This window comes from Plodia interpunctella, chromosome 3 (assembly GCF_027563975.2).
Source record: "Plodia interpunctella isolate USDA-ARS_2022_Savannah chromosome 3, ilPloInte3.2, whole genome shotgun sequence".
Classification (NCBI taxonomy): domain Eukaryota; kingdom Metazoa; phylum Arthropoda; class Insecta; order Lepidoptera; family Pyralidae; genus Plodia; species Plodia interpunctella.
Window position 1 is genome coordinate 9,682,733 of NC_071296.1, and position 18,659 is coordinate 9,701,391.

The 18,659-nt window shown below is 34.5% G+C and overlaps 1 protein-coding gene across 1 annotated transcript; it reads right to left on the bottom strand.

Annotated features, from left to right (window-relative positions):
• Positions 1-1,537: 1,537 nt before the first annotated feature.
• Positions 1,538-18,327, bottom strand: w (white). Its single transcript, XM_053769456.2, has 13 exons — positions 18,076-18,327; positions 13,345-13,573; positions 12,948-13,186; positions 12,698-12,769; positions 12,114-12,293; positions 11,570-11,727; positions 10,646-10,826; positions 10,105-10,281; positions 9,477-9,608; positions 8,112-8,340; positions 5,043-5,148; positions 3,796-3,967; positions 1,538-2,139 (listed from the first exon to the last, which is right to left on the bottom strand). The coding sequence occupies exons 1-13, from the start codon at positions 18,154-18,156 to the stop codon at positions 2,038-2,040; spliced, it is 2,058 nt and encodes a 685-aa protein (XP_053625431.1). The 5' UTR covers positions 18,157-18,327; the 3' UTR covers positions 1,538-2,037.
• Between the last annotated feature and the right edge of the window lie 332 nt (positions 18,328-18,659).

Here is an 18,659-nt window from a genome sequence, read left to right on the forward strand (position 1 = left end):
TAGTTCCGGCTGTGCGTTGTCTGTCAATCAGTCAATCAGTAATTGAAGAGTTTTATATTTATATTAGCTTTTCCCCACAACTTCGTATGTGAGTAAAAATCAGTTTCCCGTGGAAATTCTTAGTGCTCCAATGTCCTAGGAACCTACACACCAAATTTCAGCTATCTACGCCCAGTAGTTTCGGCTGTGCGTTGTCTGTCAGTCAGTCACTCAGTAACGCAAGAGTTATATATATATATTGCGTACAAGATATAGCGTTACAAGATAACAGTGACGTATCCAGGGGGCGCCTAATCTGGTCAACGCCTAAAAAGCCTCCGATTGGTGTGAAAGAAAACGATGTGACAGCTATTTTGTGAGGCTTCAAATGTAATACACACTCGATACACGATACCGCGATGTCACAGGTCACTAAGCAATGGCCGCTTCCGCAATACGGCCCTGGAATATCTTAAATGTCTGTCCTGCTCTTTCTCATGGAGAAAACAGTAAGAGAGAAAGGGAGGAGACATTACGCTTGTTTGATCTAGCGAAATATAATTTAACTAGCGGCCGCCCTAGCTCAGCTCGGGCAAAATCGTAATAAATTATACTGTGAACCCTTCCTCAGTAATCGAACTATCTATTGGTGAACACCGTATAAAAATCCGTCCGATAGTTTTTGAGTTTATCGCGTTCACACAGGACAGACAGACGCGACTGAGGTACATTTTTAATAATATGTAATTGTGAAATTTATATTATCAATAGTTTGTATGACTGGAAAACACGTGAACAATTACTTGTAATATGTATGTGTAGGTATATGATAATAAAATTACATATTTGCACATTGTGCATTTCCGCCTATTATAGTTGGAGCTAATTAAATATTTACAGAAAATACAGTACTATTCTGTATTTTCTCTGTTGTACATTTACTGATTAAATATTAATAATATTTAGTGATCCAAGAATGATAAAAACTGCCAATTTATGAGTACCTTGCAATTACATACAGATTTTCGAAAACAATTATCACAAAAACAATCCTGCAACGGATGCGCGATTGTTTTTGTGATAAATAACTCAATAATATGAAAATTATTTTCGAAAATTCTGTACGTAATGTAATGTAATAATTGAATTTAAGTATATGCGGCTGATTATACTTTTTATCTGTGCTCAAACCTATATGTTTTACCGACTAACTATGCATGAATAAATAAATTAGGAGCATGATATCTATTCTGACGATTTAAATTCTGAAGATTCGGTTCAGACAAAAAAAGAAATAAAACAACTGTTTTTTATTAAAAGCCTTTTATTTAAACATGATAAAGTAAATATACTTACATTATTTTTCTCTTTCTTCATATTTTATATAATGTACGTATATAAGTAATATATAAATTGCATTGTGATATAATAGGTTCATTCACTACATAATAATTAATCTCTAAAATTAAGATCTACTTTGAAGTATCAAATATGAATACGACGAATGGCAATTCAATGGCTTCAAATGTGTTTGAAGATAGTATTTACAGTAGTATGCTGTATGTACTGAATATTTAAAATTCAAACAATTACAAACAATTTAGCAGAAATGATTGGTTGATAATTTAGTTGATAGTTTGTATTGTATAAAATCATCTAAACAAACACTTCAATTCAATTGAAATTAACAAAAGAAAATTTTGAACTAAACAAATCAAAAATATTTTTTTAATAACCAAAAGAATATAATAAAGTTAAGGTAAAATATTATATTATTGCGATATTGACAAAACCTACTTTAGCTTAAAAAGTTTGCTTTATCTTTTTTGTGAATATTTATTAATTTTGTGAACAATTAATAATAATTTTGGTTTTATATAACTTACAAAGGTAATAAAAAATAGTAAAAAATATATCCATGGATTATAGTGGATATTTAGGTTAATGGACTAACTTTGTCATATAAATAATCAAAGACTATTTAGTAACAATACAACAGGCAATATGGAGCACGCTCCAAACAGCTAGATAGTCATGGACAGCGACGGCAGTGGATCATCACTTCCCGCGGCGCGTGCGCAGCAGCAGTGCGATGTACGCAAGGAGTCTGAAGCCAATGAACAGGAGTACCATGTTCACTACGTCCATTTTGAAGTCATCCTGGCAGAGAAATAGAAAATAAGCTTAACATTTTTAAATGGTGTTTCTTTTATATCTTGCTATATTTATATTATACTAGCCGAACCTCGGGACTTTGCTCTCGTGGGAATGTCGGGATAAAAAGTACCCTATGTGTTATTCCAGGTTGTATTCTACCCGTGTACCAAATATCATTACAATCCGTCCACTAGATTTTGCGTGAAATACCATAAAGACACCACAATATAAAAATTTTCCCAAAGCAATTAAATTTTATACCAATAAAAAACACATCGATTAGTTAGGACCAGGTGGTTCTGCTCAGCTCTGGATGCGACGCGCTGCAAATATACCAAATGTTTATATAGTTACATAAATATTTGGTAGTCTATATAGTTATACACTACACAACTATGTACAATACGGTTGACATCACGAGCGAATACAAGGGTTATGGAACACGATATCGCGGAGGCTCTAATAAGGTCAACCTATTAATTGATACAGACAGTAAAAGTTGTCAGTTTGATCGTGATATCATCATAGTATTACCATTGTAATTTGATATACTATTGTGGCGGTCAACAAAGAAACTCGCGAATAGGAACGTAGGTATAGCTCTCGTATCAGCTTCACCTATATACTTTGTGAACGGGGCTTGGACTTGTCAAGGAATATTGATTGATTGATATTTGATCACTGAATGGGATGTTATGAAATAAAAAACAATTGTATGTATTTCCGTAGTAAAAAAATAACACTAATTAAAATTTTTTATTGTGAATTGTACATAAGTTTTAGCTTATCAGTGTAGTGTAGCAAGACATTTCCTGTTGGTATGTATAGATATTAATATTAAGTAAAGGTACGTAAAAAGCTCATTAAGTTATACCTATGTATTTTCTCTGTAATTGAATTTAATTCTTTTGAGAAAAGAAATTCGTTAAACCTTAAAAAATAATTAATAACTTTAGTATCTTAGCGTATATGTTACTGTAAAAGTCCGTATATAGGTAAATTTTAGGTTGGTAAATGTAAGGATTTTTAAATAATTGTCGATTTTTTCGGGTTTTTGCCATTGGAATTTAGTATATGCTAGGTTTTGCTACTGACGGCTGGTAAATGTTGGTTTTGGGAATAAAACAATGATTATTTTTTATTAATCATTTATTTTTGGGTCAAAACCTTACATATTTTTATGTAGGTATCATAATTATGAGAGTAATTAATTAACTAAGTAATTAGTCAAATTTTACCTATTTTAAATTATTTTCATTTGGTAAGTATTTTTATTTATAAATGTTTTTAACTTTTAAAGTTAATATACTTTAAAGGTAAGGTATAACCTTTAAAATACTTCTTAAATAGTAAAAAATAACAAAAGTAAAATTATTTTCTCAACATTTACCGTGCCTTTGATGTAAATCTTAAGATTTACCAAGTTAATGGTGGTAAAAGTTCGAATCGCAAAATTGTTAGGACTTTTACCATTAAGAGTTGGTAAATCTTAGGTTTTACTGGAACATCTCAGAATTTACAGTAATTCGTGCTTTTACAGTAACATATATATCACTAATGCTATCTATAGTGAGGAGCCGATTCTTAAGCCAAGAAGTTTTTCTCCTACCAGATTTACGTATTTCCTTGCATTACCTGCTAAAATAAAAATATGTTTACCTCAGAGAAGCTGAGAGTCTCCAGTACCACTTGCCCAGAGGCGGGGCAGGTGAAGTTCTCCCTGGTGCAGGCGATGGAGTCGACACCTGACCACTGGTTGACCAGGAGGGCTTCGTTCCCGTACCGGAACCAGGATAAGTAGGAGATCCAGCCCAGGTATGGTGGCACGGACCTGTTTTAAATATGTGTTGCTACATTTTCTTCTCGGCGTGTGATTCCCGTAGAATAAAAACATTCCATATCCTCCGTGGATGTTTTACGAGGAGACAAAAGATGATAAGCCTTGATAGCGAATAGGAACAGCATTCACAAAGCTGTTGACATTATGAAGGTCTAAAATCGTAATATAATAATCGTAATAATTAGTAAGAAAGAGGAAGGGCATTCATAGATGAAATAAAAGACGTGTCGTGTGTGAAGGTAAAAGTCGTGTCGTATTCATAGTAGCATTCCTCATGGGTCGTGGTTATTACGAATTCAAATTCAATACATTTATTCAGAAATTAGACCTTCACAGGCACTTTCTCTCGTCAATTTTTATATATATAGTTATTTCTCACAAGCTACAAACTACTGGCATTTCGGAACGACCACTGCTGAGAAGAAATGCCGAAAGAAACTCATTTGAACAGTGTTGGTGCCTATCATGCCAGAAGGGCTTACCATTATTGTTTCTTACAATGTTTTTTTTCCTAATAATATATAAAAGTACATAATGTACATGGTCAAAAGGTATATCAAAACAGGTTATGATTGTGATCCGAGTGCTGTTATTAATATATATATCGATGTGAAACACAATTAACTTACATGAAAATATATGAGAAACGATGACCAGTTCCCTTAACAACACTTCACGACAACACCCGTTCACGAGTTGACGCATGGGACAGCCATCGCGTAGCTCAACCATAATAGAGGGAACCTCACGACCCGGCCCACGACGCCAATACCAGATTGACCATTTGAGTGAGCATGACACACTCGATTCCCACGACTTCATAATTACAAATCTTATTCGTCGAAATAGAAGTATAATTCAGACACTTGAAGATCACAAATCACGTAGATGTTTTACGAGAACTAATTTCGGGAATTTTGCCTTTTTACGTAAGACGGCGTACAAAAAAATTTGACAAGCATTGAATCTCTATTTTTACACATTTTAATTAAAATTTGATTTGTACGTAATACATGACTGATGATATCGGTGTATCAGTTGACATGACCATGCATGGTCGACTTACCCAGAGTTGAGGAAGAACCCTCCGAACAACATGAAAGGAATGATGATGGGTGGGCCGACTGATGCGGCCATACTGACGCTGCTGCTAGCGCAGGAGATCAGGTACCCTAGACAGACCAAAAATCTGATGCAGTAGATTTTGATGCAGTTTTTATTAATTAGACCGTGCAGTACCGGGCCGGGTGGGTAGTGTAGTGTGGTGTGGTGGACTTTAACTTTTGTGATAGCAGTAAATAAATCAAAATTATATCTAATACATCATTGAAATTATTTATCTTTTTGTTATGCTATTTTCAATTTTTTTTAATACAAATTATTGCACCACTATACATCACTTCTTTCTCCTTTCACTCACAGGTCGGTTTGAAGATATTGCTTTTACGCTCATTTGTGTTAGAATGTGTATGTGTAGTGAATGTGTGTTATTTGTATTTTGTTATAATTGCATCGATTAGTATTTAAAACTATCTCAAAATCATCATCCATCATCAAAATCTCTTTTAATACTATATACATAACCAGCTTTTAAAACAAATATTTAGGCTGTTGCCGTGTTTAAAACTAGATATAGCTAAATAAATAAATAAATAAAAATACGTTTATTTACTCCACAACAAAATGGCCTTAAGTATAAATGTGTAGTAGTAGAACTACATTTAAATCGTCGTCACATGGAACCGGTTTTTATTTTCATCGAAAATTATCTATAATCTAGAATCCGGACCTATATAAAAACACTTTTTATAGATTTGTGGATAATATAACTCGGAATAGTACATAGATTTCAGTATAAAAGATACTGAAATTCTCACGGAAACGAAGACTCTGACAGCATGTAGTATTTCATAAACAGATAGATAGTTTTTCAGTCATTGGTTCGAAAATGCAAAGTTGTAATTTATTATTGGAACTGAACTTTAAGTAGCTAAGTAGGAGTAAAATTACGGACAAAATTTTGCGATTTCAAGAAATTCTTCTCCGTTATCTTCTAAGACTGTTTTGGCTAATTTAACATCTCTAATACAAAATTATATCATCCAATAAAGGTCTTTACAGATTACATGTTTTAAGAAATTACATATTATAATACTAATATCAAAAATGCGAAAGTTTGTGAGGATATGTATAAGTATGCATGTTTGTTACTCTTTCACGAAAAATCTACTGGACAGATTGTTATGAAATTTCGTACACGGGTAGAATATAACCCGGAATAACACATAGGGTACCTTTTATCCCGAAATTCCCACAGGAGCGAAGCCCCGGGCCGTAGCTAGTGCAGCATATTTTCACGTACCTATTAATGCATGCTATCATTTTACAAACAGAGGCACTTATAGTGGCATCTGATATGACAGTTATCTTTTTTGTACAATCTTTTAATTCATCTGAATATTACACAACTGTTGTAGCAACAGCGAATTGTTTGTCATTCCCAACCTTGTTTTACTATCTTTCATTGACCGTCACTCATTAAATAATGTCTTAATTCATATACGTAACGGTGGGTTCGCAATGAAATGCTCAACTGATTGATTATAAACAACAGAGTGCACGTGGATAGTTACAACGCAGTTTATTAGGCCGCTTCTTCTTTATTCACGCTTTAAAGCCACTAAAATTTACTTTTAAGTAAATTTTTGACGTCAACTAGTTTGTTTTGAAAGGCAGAAAATTATGACGAGCAATAAGTATACTGAATATGCCTATTTGAATAAATATATTTCGATATTGACCCCAGCTTTTCGCAAAAAATAAATCAGACTGGAATTCTACATTAATTTGAGTTTATACATTTATCTACCATTGCACAATCGGGTATAAGAGAATAACATTTCAAATGAGTAATTTAATCGTTTTTATGACTCTATCAAGTGACTGAGCGTCGATTTAATAAAATAGTTTCACAAATCGATTTAAATTGTTATGTAGATCATTAAAATACTTGAACAAAATACAAGTTTTTATTTACGTCAAAGATTCTAGCGGTTTGGCTTTCGTTATTATTACTAATCGTGTTATTATGTAATCGAATCATATGCGTGTAAACTTCAAAGATATGAGTCTTGATTGCCAAAGTCTTTCTATTGTTTTAATTAGAAAGAAAGAAAAAAAACATTTATTTGCCCAAAACATGAGTACAAATAGTCAAAATGAATTAGACCTACACGTTTTACCGAATATAGGTATGCAAATATAAATAAATAAAGAGTAGCATGCTATCCACTACAAATCCAAAACAAAAAAAGAATTATAATGTACTTATACTAGCCCTAAATTCTATCCGAGTCTATCATTAAAGAAATCATTTAAAGTATAATAACATTTATCAGTTAATAAAGACTTGAGGTGCTTTTTAAATAGATTTAAATTTAAGCTTTTATATTGATTTGGAATTTTGTTGTAAATTTTCGGTGCCATACATACTATGCTATTACCGAGTAAGTAATTAATTAGATATATTGTCATGAACGTGCGATATGTAAGAGGCTCTTCCACCACTTTCTACCTACACTAGATGTTGGCCGGCATTAGGCTCCCGTAGGATTTTTGAGATAGCCTTTAGCAATCTCGAATAATGTACCTTTCTAATGGTGAAAGAATTTTTGAAATCGGTTCAATAGTTTCGGAGATTACCCGCCTCAAACATACAATCTCACAAACGCTTACCTCTTTATAATAATAGTATAGTAGTACGACACATAACAAATACGACAGATACCCTTACATACCTACATAAATCTGCCTGAAGTTATGGACAAAAATTCCATTCCTTGTCAAATACATTTTTTTTCGTAATTGTTTAGATATGACATACAATTTATCAGAGGGTTAGATATAAGCATTACGACTACATCTCATTAAGACTAGGTAGACAAATAGATTAGATCGCGATTGGACTAGTTTTCTGTTAAGCTATATCTCATTTCAACAAAATCTAAACTGGCCGAGGAGAACGGCCTAGCCAAGTCTAATGACGTTCCAAATGTTTCTTGATACAATAAGTAAAAACTCAACAAATCATCATTCATTTGAGTTTCGACTGTAGTAAAAGACGGAGCACACTTACCGAAAGAAGTGGCAACATTTGTGATTAGCGCTGCCAATCCCGACGCTATGAAGAACCTCTCCGGGGCGGGGTTCAGTCCTATCATATAGTACGCTATGGTGGTAAACACCAGTGGTATAGTGGCGAACACTGGCGCCTCAGCCAACGTCTTCGATAGGAAATACACGTCCGCCCGGTACATCCCTGAATGGTGCTCGCGGATGAATATGGGCAGTTCTGAACAGAATACCTGGTGGGAGAAACATAGGTTTTTGACGGCAATCTACAAATAAATAACTATTTGGAAGGATTTAAAAAAAACGGTAAACGAAGTTCAGTTGTATCGCAGAATAACGTATCGAAAGAGCAAACATCCTACATACGATGATTGCAGAGTTAGTTACTGGTTGAGCCTAAGCAGAAATTGGATACGACCGGAAAAAGATGCAGAATAAAATTCGACAAAAGTGCTGCTGCAAATATGAATAAATGACGACCTCGGTGGCGAAGTGGTAATGTTCTTGCCACTGAACCGAGAGGTCCCGGGTCGAGCCCCGGTCGAGTCATGATAGAAAATTATGTTTTCTTGAATCTTTATATATCATTCATATATATATCATTTTATTTGTAGATTTGCTTTTTTTATTATATATATATATATATATATATATATATATATATATATATATATATATATATATATATATATATATATATATATATATATATATATATATATATATATATATATATATATATATATATATATATATATATATATATATATAGGATCTAAAAATGTTCCTTTCCTAAAGATAATAAGATCTGTCGTCATTGTTGATCACTTCAATTTATGTACATCATTTTATTTGTAGATTTGCTTTTTTTATTATATATATATATATATATATATATATATATATATATATATATATATATATATATATATATATATATATATATTATATATATATATATATATTTATATATATATATATATATATATATATATATATATATATATATATATATATATATATATATATATTTATATATATATATATATATTTATTTATATATATATTTATATATATATATATATATATATATATATATATATATATATATATATATATATATATATATATAATAAAAAAAGCAAATCTACAAATAAAATGATGTACATAAATTGAAGTGATCAACAATGACGACAGATCTTATTATCTTTAGGAAAGGAACATTTTTAGATCCTTTATGACACATTTTGATTATTTGTAAGTAAATAAACAGTCTCCTTTAAAAGTTGTCTAAAATAAAATTATTCTACGACAATCAGCTCCTCTTTCACATTATAGGTCCCTCGAGCCGGACAACAGGATTACTTACATTGATGACAGCGAAGATGTTCTGGAAGGTCATGTTAGTGAGGAACATAAAGATGGCGCCGTTGATATTCATCACGCCGTCCTGGTCCAGGTGCTGCCCGAAGTATATCACGCCGATCAGGATGGACACCATCTGTGTTGGAATTGGTCTTATTGGAAACAGCTTACAATCAGTTCATAATTGATTTATTTATATATACTTACGTTTTGTGAGTAAAATTTTCACTTGTTTACTTCAAGTTTTGATTAAATCAATGCATGTACGTATTGTAAAATAAACAATTTCAGACGAAATTATTCTTGTAATGAAAATTATTTGAACAAAGCCTAACTTTACTGCAGGAAAAAAATCTTTCGACTCATTCTCATCCATCTTTTTCTAAAGCGTTCTTAAAATCAAAAACGTACGTATCCTCATGTCATCTTTCCGTTATCTGAATCTGTCGTCTGTCCAGGAATTGCTTGCATTTCATAAGATATTAAATTAACACATCGACCGCTGAGATAAAAAGACAATTATAACATAGGATCGAGCCCCGATTGGGCTACGCGGGAGTTGAGCAATTGTGAAAAGATTTGATGAACAAAGTAAAGAAAGTGTAGATGATAAAATGCGTGAAGGTACTCACGATGGTCTGCAGGAAGCGCACTTTGATGAGCATGGGCTCCTTGGTGACGGAGAGCCAGGAGCGCCACAGCACGGCCCTGAACTGCGCGCACCACGACGCCTTGTACGGCGACCGGCGCGAGCGCAGCGCGACCGTGCCGGCCCACGCTGCGTCCGCCCAGCCGCCGCTTATTTTACTCTGTTAAAGCTCAATTTTGGGAATCGTTCTTCTGAGTGATGCTTGATATTATTATTTATAACAGACGTCTGTAGCAAAATGATTGAAACAAGAATGGAGACCAAATCATATCATTTATTTGCAAAGCAAATGTTATAGAGCAAATTTATATATTGTCTTAGAATATCCGACAATAGATAGGTACTATTTGTTGATTCAGTCGTTTCATATCTACTTAGATGTTACTGAAAATATAATAAGAAATGCAGATATCAACCATAAGATCACGACTATTCAATAGAACAAATCAATAGTATACTTCTAGTCAACATTTGCATCTCAATCACATTTAAGTTTTATTTGAATTTAGTTATGTCTTAGGTACCTGATGGAACAGTGCATTTTCAGCCTCGGCAGCAATCCTGCATCCAATTTCAGATTTTGCGAACGAAGTGCACACAGTGTCGACCGTGTGCCGGGTGGCTTCCTCCCTGCCTGGCACCCCTGAGAGCAGCTGGATGAAGTGGTCTGCTGGGTTGTAGTTAGCTGGGCATGCTGCTCCCAATCTGGTCGATTGTTCTTCTATTAGTTATCACAGGAGACACTTGTGGTTTGCGTGGTCCACAGTCTACCGTTGTTACATGATTTTTGTGGCGTGTGGATCCGCTCTATAATGAACTACTTCATATTCTTCCGTGGCTGTTATAGAAGGCAACTAAGGAACCCATAGTTGATAGGTAAAAATACGTTCCCAAGGTGGGTTGACGTCAGGCTGGCGGTCGTTTATAAAATAGCAGCTCACGTGGATGAGAGACATTATTTCTCAAATTGCCTTATGTAACTAAATTAGTCATATAAATCAATTTTTAATTTAGCATGTACAAGACATACTAAACAATATTACATATAGATCGTTGTGGCTAACTATAGATTGGGGCGGTTGACCGCCAAAGTTTTCAGTGTCAATGGAGCCGCCGAGACCTTACAAACTCCCAGCCTGTCGTTATCATTAGCTTAAATTTGTAATCCCATTAGTTTATTTAGGAGGGCAACGAACTCCAGATTTGAAGATAGTGTAGTATATAACAGACTAGCGGCCCGTCTCGGCTGAAAAACATAATAAATTATACATCTAACCTTCCTCAAGAATCAAACTATCTATTGGTAAAAACCGTACGAAAATCTGTACAAACAATATATAAAACTCGAGACACAGACAAGCCAGGATAGAACATCCAGGCCCCTGAGAACGATGTGGGCCGACCCCCAATAATGAGAACAGGGAAGAAGAAGAAACAAGTATACATACTCTCTGAAGAACTCCGTGGCCTGGTCCGGCGAGCCGAGGAAGGCTACTCTGCCGTCAGCCATGATAAGCAGCTTGTCGAACATGGCGTATAACTCCGACGACGGCTGGTGTATCGTGCACACAACTGTTTTACCTTTCTGTGCTAGACCTTTCAGTACCTGAGAGGAACAGCTTTATAATAGCTAAAGAAAAATAGTTAATCGCGAAGTTCGACATCTAAAAGTTTATAATAATAATAGTAGGAGAGTCATATTTAAGTAGTTTTTAGTACTACTTACTAGTAATTTTTCATCGTGTAATGAAAACAAATTGAAGGTAACATAATTTTATTCTTCATAACTTATGGCGCTAATAGGACATTGATGTCTCAAATTTTAAATGTATTACCCAGCGACATCGAAATATATGTTAAATGCAGTGCCAGACTTTAATAAATGAAATAAATAATTGTATATATCGATGCTCAGCAAAAACAATTCGCATAAACTACAATTATTTAAAAAATAATAATTTAAAAATGTCGGCTATTTGAAATTTTACGAACCTGAATGACATTTTGTGCCATAAATGAGTCCAGTCCCGATGTGGGCTCGTCACAGAACATGAGTGGGGGATCAGTCAGGACTTCACTGGCGAAGGACAGCCTCTTCATCTCCCCCCCAGATATCCCCTTCAAGCGACCGGGGATGCCGATCACTGTGTTCTGGCATTTTGACAGCGCTAACTAAAAATAAGTTAGTTTGATTCTCAGAGAGGTAAGTAGGTTTATTTTTGTGAAACCAATCCCACCAAAAATATCCTGTAAAAAAACTGGCTAAGACTCGAAGCTTTTTTCTCTCCATTTCTCTATAAAAAGTAATTAAATCTTTATGTAAAGCTAAGCCAAGTTTAAGGTTCCTTACTGCGAATTATTTATTAATAAAATATATGTAATTGTTTAGATTTTATGTGACCACTGACCGACCGTCGGTCGTCAGTCCGTTAAACATTGTTTAAGCATAATTACGAATTGTATTTATTAACATAAAATTACATTTACATTACACGGAAAAAGAATTCAAGTGTAACGAGATATGCAAAACAAACTAAAAATAATCATAGTGATCAAGTGATTGTCAATGTACTTACCTCTTGTATAACTTCTTGAACCCTGCGCATGCGCTGAGCATACGGTATATGTCGATCCATACGCACTAAAGCCTATAAAGAAATAACTATTTACATTTCAAATATTTTATTCAAGATCATGATACAGAGGTGATGTCTACAGTTATATCACAAAAGGTTTTCGGTTATAATATTAGAGAGTTCTTATATACGTATAACGCAATGTTAAGTGTACATATATGTAGTTACTAGGTGATCCAGAACTAGGTACCTGAAAGATGAGATGTTCTCTGACTGTCAGCGTGCCAATAAATAAATCTTGTTGCTGCACATAAGCCGACAATGCTGTTAGTGCTTCAGGAGTGGCTGGCTGGCCGTTCAGCGCCCGGGTGCCGCTGGATACCACGCCGCTTGGGGTTCTGAAGGTCAGGGTGTTGAGCAGTGTGGTCTTGCCTGCCCCGGAGGAACCCATTATGGCTAGCAACTCGCCCGGGTATGCTGCCCCGTTGACTGTAATAGATGAAAATTTTAAATCTAAATTTGATCACACTAAGTAAAATAAAATCTACAAAAATACAATTTAAATGCTAATATAGGACTGAAAGATATTAAAGTATTTTTTTATTATCGTACTAACATATTCATCTGATAATCTAGGCAATACTAACCATTCTTCAACAACTGTTTCCTCTGCTGGAACATCCTATCGGAAGAAGTCTTCCAGAAGTTCCAAAGCCTCCTTCTGGACCTGGTCTGGGTCGCGAAGGCGTTGACGTCTGCCCAGGTGTAGGTTACCTTCTCCACGCCTCCTATGGCCCCGTAGTTACGAGAGGGGGTAATAGCCAGGTTGACCTCACCCCCACTTTGGCGTGGCGTGTCGCTTGGAGAATTGCCATTCTGCAACAGGATTGGGATTTTGCAGGTTATGTTCCAAGAAGCGCTGATGCTGATATTAGAAATTATGATATGCGTGCCTGTTCCTGACGTCACAGTGGTACCTGCGGCAGACGTTGGGCGCGGGGTCGTCGGACTGGTTTTGCGGCCCGGACCTCAGCTGTCCGCCGTGCTTACGACGGACCCCACTCCTCTATACATCTCGGGAACGATAGCGTGCATCGACGTTGTTATTTCTGTATATCTATCAATATATTGTACTCGTCCTCATCATCGAAGAATTTTATTTATCAGTCAAGATATCTAGAAAACCTGGGAGCTTGGCATTCAATCAGTGCCAATGGTCTGATAACTAGATCCCTAGTTATCAGACCATTGGCCGACAATCGTGCGAAGTGGAGACGAAAAAGAAGGAAAGTGGATTCTGGACTCTGAGGGAGCAACCGAGAAAACGCTCAGATGTGAGAGAGATGCAGCTAATGCTCGTATCATAAAGGTCCTACGTTCTTTATTAATAAAATAGTAGATTTTCTGAAACGCTAGCCACATTCACGTGGAAGGCTACACATTACCTAGTAATTCCCATAGGATAAAATCCACGTTATCTTCTTCTTAGCTTATCGACTCGGCTAAATTGAGAACTACTGTGAAGATAAAACTGTGAACTTAGAATAAAGATCTTTTCTAGAAATCTTTCAAGTGTTTCTCATTAAGTTATGAAATGATAATGGTAACTAGTGTAATGTGTGTGAAAGTGCTCATATTTTCCAGCTAATAAAATATTTGCGAGGGTTGCAAAGTAACTGATATTCTTGGAGGGTTCGCAACATATTCAGTGGACAAACATAGATCGAAGCCTACAAAGGTGTATATATGATATCCATAGTACAGTACACATTCTAATTATGGTAAAGTTAAAGTGATTCTATCGGTGTCTATCTTCTAGGCAGTTTGGACAAGTGCACAAGTGTACTTAGGTATGTTTTTAAATGTCACATTAACTAAAGATTAATTACTAGATGTTGCCCGGGGCTTCGCTCCCGTGGGAATTTTGAGATAAAATATAGTCTCTAGCAATCTTGGACAATGTACCTTTCTAAAGGTGAAATAATTTTTGAAATCGGTTCGGTAGTTAGATAACCCACCTCAAACATACAAACTCACAAACGCTTATTGATGTAGTTTATATTCACTTAGTTCCAGTTACACTTTAAAAAACTGGAAATGTAATTTCCATAGAGAGTTAAAGATAAATGTGTTTGCTTTTTATACACACATTTTGCATTACTACAATTAGAATTTTTTGGAGACAGTGTTTGAATAAATAAATTACACTTCGTTTTAGCCCTTTCATTACATTCAGTGTCCACCGGATATAAGTTTTTATTATTCTGAATAATAATCATCGTGAAAAATAAAGACATTTTATTTCATATACCACTCGAACTTGAGTTACCACAGAAATGAGCCTTATAAAAATAAACGTCTCCAATATAGAAACCCCTCGTAGCAAATTACCGGTAGGGATTAGGGAGGGACACATCGATAGTGGTGTTTCCGGATCCGGTCGGGTTACCGGTAGCCGGATCTCACACCTGGACCTCGGCAATAGGTGACGTCGGCGCCACTTCGTGGTGTCGTAGTTGTCAGGTCAGATCTAATGGGTCTTGAAATTTTAAAAATCATGAGTATATCATCATCGTTATCTTCCTTGCCATTTTTCATCATTTAAGATCCACGCAATATTTCTTACATTCTTACATACTTCAATACTATCCATACTAATATTATAAAGGGAAAAGATTTTTATTTTTTTCATATTTTAACGAATGAAATTTGGCACGAGTTTTTTCATCTAATTGCAACAAAAAAAATACAAAGAAAATCGAGCCCGTTGATGTCTTTTTCATCAAAGACAAACTCTACAAAAATTAACCTACAAGTCGCTTAAAATACGTATGCCAATATCGTTTTAAAATATCTTTGTATGCTCGCTTGGCCTGCTTAATATCTTGTGGATATTCCAACATCTCTGGTCACAGGATGCGGCCTATTGAGGGGCATTGAGACAATTAGTCAGTACATCGCAGATATAACTACAAATTGAGTTTGTTGTTCTAGATTAGTTGCCGAGATAGGATTCTTTGATACCACCTTACTACACCCTAGGGAGGTAGGGTCATAACGCGACGTCAAATCCTGTCTCACAATCTAAGGTTAGCTAATTAATTGTGGAACGCTTTAAAAAAATATTACTGGGCTTTGGGGCGTCGCAGCTCCGAATGCGACCAGGGCCACACTAAGATGAGAGAGATATATCTTACAAGATACATTTTACAAAATGTATCACATATCACACGTACATAACATAAATTAGATCTTCAATTAATTATATTAGTATAAGTACCTACAGGTACTTATAATAATATAATTAATTTATGCAATAAAATATTATTGTATTGTACATATAGATCAGTACTTAAAACCCACAACGTAACGTCCATAGAGATAATCGTCGCTTTCAATAATTAATTACATTAACTTTGTATGGAGCGAATTGTAACATAAATTAATAATTTCATTTGATGAGAACAAAACGCCATGGTAATGAGAAGCTGATAACATTCATTTTCTTGTCAGAGTTATTCATTCTTATCGAAAACACTACTACATCAGTCAAGAATATAGTTATACTTCAAAACATATACTAAGTTACTGAATACGATAATTATACTCATAAATATTGAAATCGAGAAAGTTTCACAGTTTGTGAGTGTATGAGGATGTTATCACTCAACCACATAAATTTTCCACACACAAGAGCGAAATCCATATACTATTGTATATATATATATATATATTATTGACATAGCATAGTAATAGTTATATAGCAATATAAATTGGCACAGCTATCATAGACTAAATTACAACCTAAATTTATATACATAAGAAGATTCGATACATACAGTATCACGTTTTTACTCCTTACGGGATAGACAGAGCCAGGAGTTGATAGAAGTAGATTTGATTTCATTTCTTCCGTTGTTAAACGGTGAATTAAATTCCTACCTAGGTTACTCTAGGTACCTCAATAAAATAGACAAACTATAAGCTCATTAGACACGTATGCAGTCGACGGACCGGTGCGCTGTCAATTAGTTTTATGTATTTTTTTTCTACGCCTACCCATTGACTTGAACGATAAAGTCGAATTATATGTCTGTTAAAAATAATGACATTGTAGAAGAATATCTCACATATCTACAAATATATAATATGAAATTTTTTAAAAAATATCGATTGAATGCTCATTTAAATGATATACCTTGCGTACCTTGTATGTTTATCTCGATGATCTATATAAAAATCCCTAACTAATATTATAAATGCGAAAGTAAGTCAGTTTGTTTGTTACCTCTTCACGCTCTATCTACTTAACCAATCTTCTTGAAATTTTGCATACACGGACAGACGCGATAAGGTAATTTGAAAGCAAAGTCCACCAGGTACAAAATCGCATTGCCTGGCAGCTCTTAGTCAATAGAGCCACAGTTAATGGTGGTCCCCCAGCCATGAGGATATGACATGATGATGATAGGGCAAAAAGAAACTGGGAAAGACTAGGAAGGAACGTGGCAAATGTTGTCAATTATGAAGTCATTTATAAACTAGATGTTGCCCGGGGCTTCGTTCCCGTGGGAATTTTGAGATAAAATATAGTCTATAGCAATGTTGGATAATATACATCTCTAATGGTGAAAGAATTTTTGAAATGAGAGATTACCCACCTCAAATATACAAACTCATAAAACGCTTACCTATTTATAATAATATTATAGTATAGATAAAAAAATGAAGAATGTACTTGCTCATAGATCTTGAATTATTTATTTATTCGTATTAATTCGTATTTTTCAAAATTTCTAAAATAGCTACGGCATTCGTCGCGCAAATTGTATTAAACTGGTTTTTTTTTTCGGATTGATTAACTAACTAATGTACAAAAATGCTGCGTTAGCATACGAGTAGACTGCACTTTTTGTTAAGTCCGACATCCATTTACATTTTATTTTGTGTATCTCATTTGGATGTACCTACGAATGTATTATGCTCGAAATTCGTCGCTCTCCATCTTGGACTCGTAATTTTCCATAAATATTGTGAAATTCTAAATGATGGAGAAGAAGAAGAATTTAGAAGTTAAGATGAACAAGAGGAGGAGGAAGCATTCTATTTGCCAGTTTAACACAAATAATATTGAAAATGCCAGAGCAAATAAATATATTGATGTTTTTTTGGGGCAAGTAAATATTTTATAATTCCATAACGTTACTTTGTTAGAAATCTTATCTTTTATATTTGTCTCGCCACACTATTTACATCACCAGCTTTCTCAGATAATCGGAACTAAACCAGATATTCGCGTTATAAGCCTAGATTTTCCCAGATCACTATTTGCCAATAGAAAAATTAGCAGACACAAAAATATTGAAGAACTAACTTACCTGTGGCGTAGAATAGGAAACTCGTTGATTTTCAACCGACGAGGATATCAGAGGCTCCTGCTCTTCAGTTCCAGCAGTCATTTTTAATTTCAAATATTGGAATCACTTTTTTTGTTTATAGAAACGCACTGTCATTGTCAAACCACAATTACGTGAAACGTCACTTCACTTTTTTGGCGGGAAAAGTAGTAGAAGCGCGCGCGCGCTGGGCCGGACACAAAATGATGCGATGCCTGGCCGACTACCACGCGTAGCAGTGTTGCTATTGACTAATATTAAAACCGGTGCCGACGAAGCGAGACCATTTTCATGTCTTGTTTAGTTTGAGTTTAGAAATGTATTTTGATAAAGATAGTTTTTCGCGGTTTCGTCATATTTGTATGTTTATTTAAGTTTATAGAAAAGATAAAAATAGATAATATTGCATGTTTTTAGAAATACTCCTGTGGTGAGTATCTTGGTAAACATGAAAACAAAAAACTCGTATGTAAACGTTTATTAAAAAATCATATACCAGATAGCAGATAATTATTAGGTAAATTATTTATACAATATTTAAATGAATATCTTTCACATATCTGATA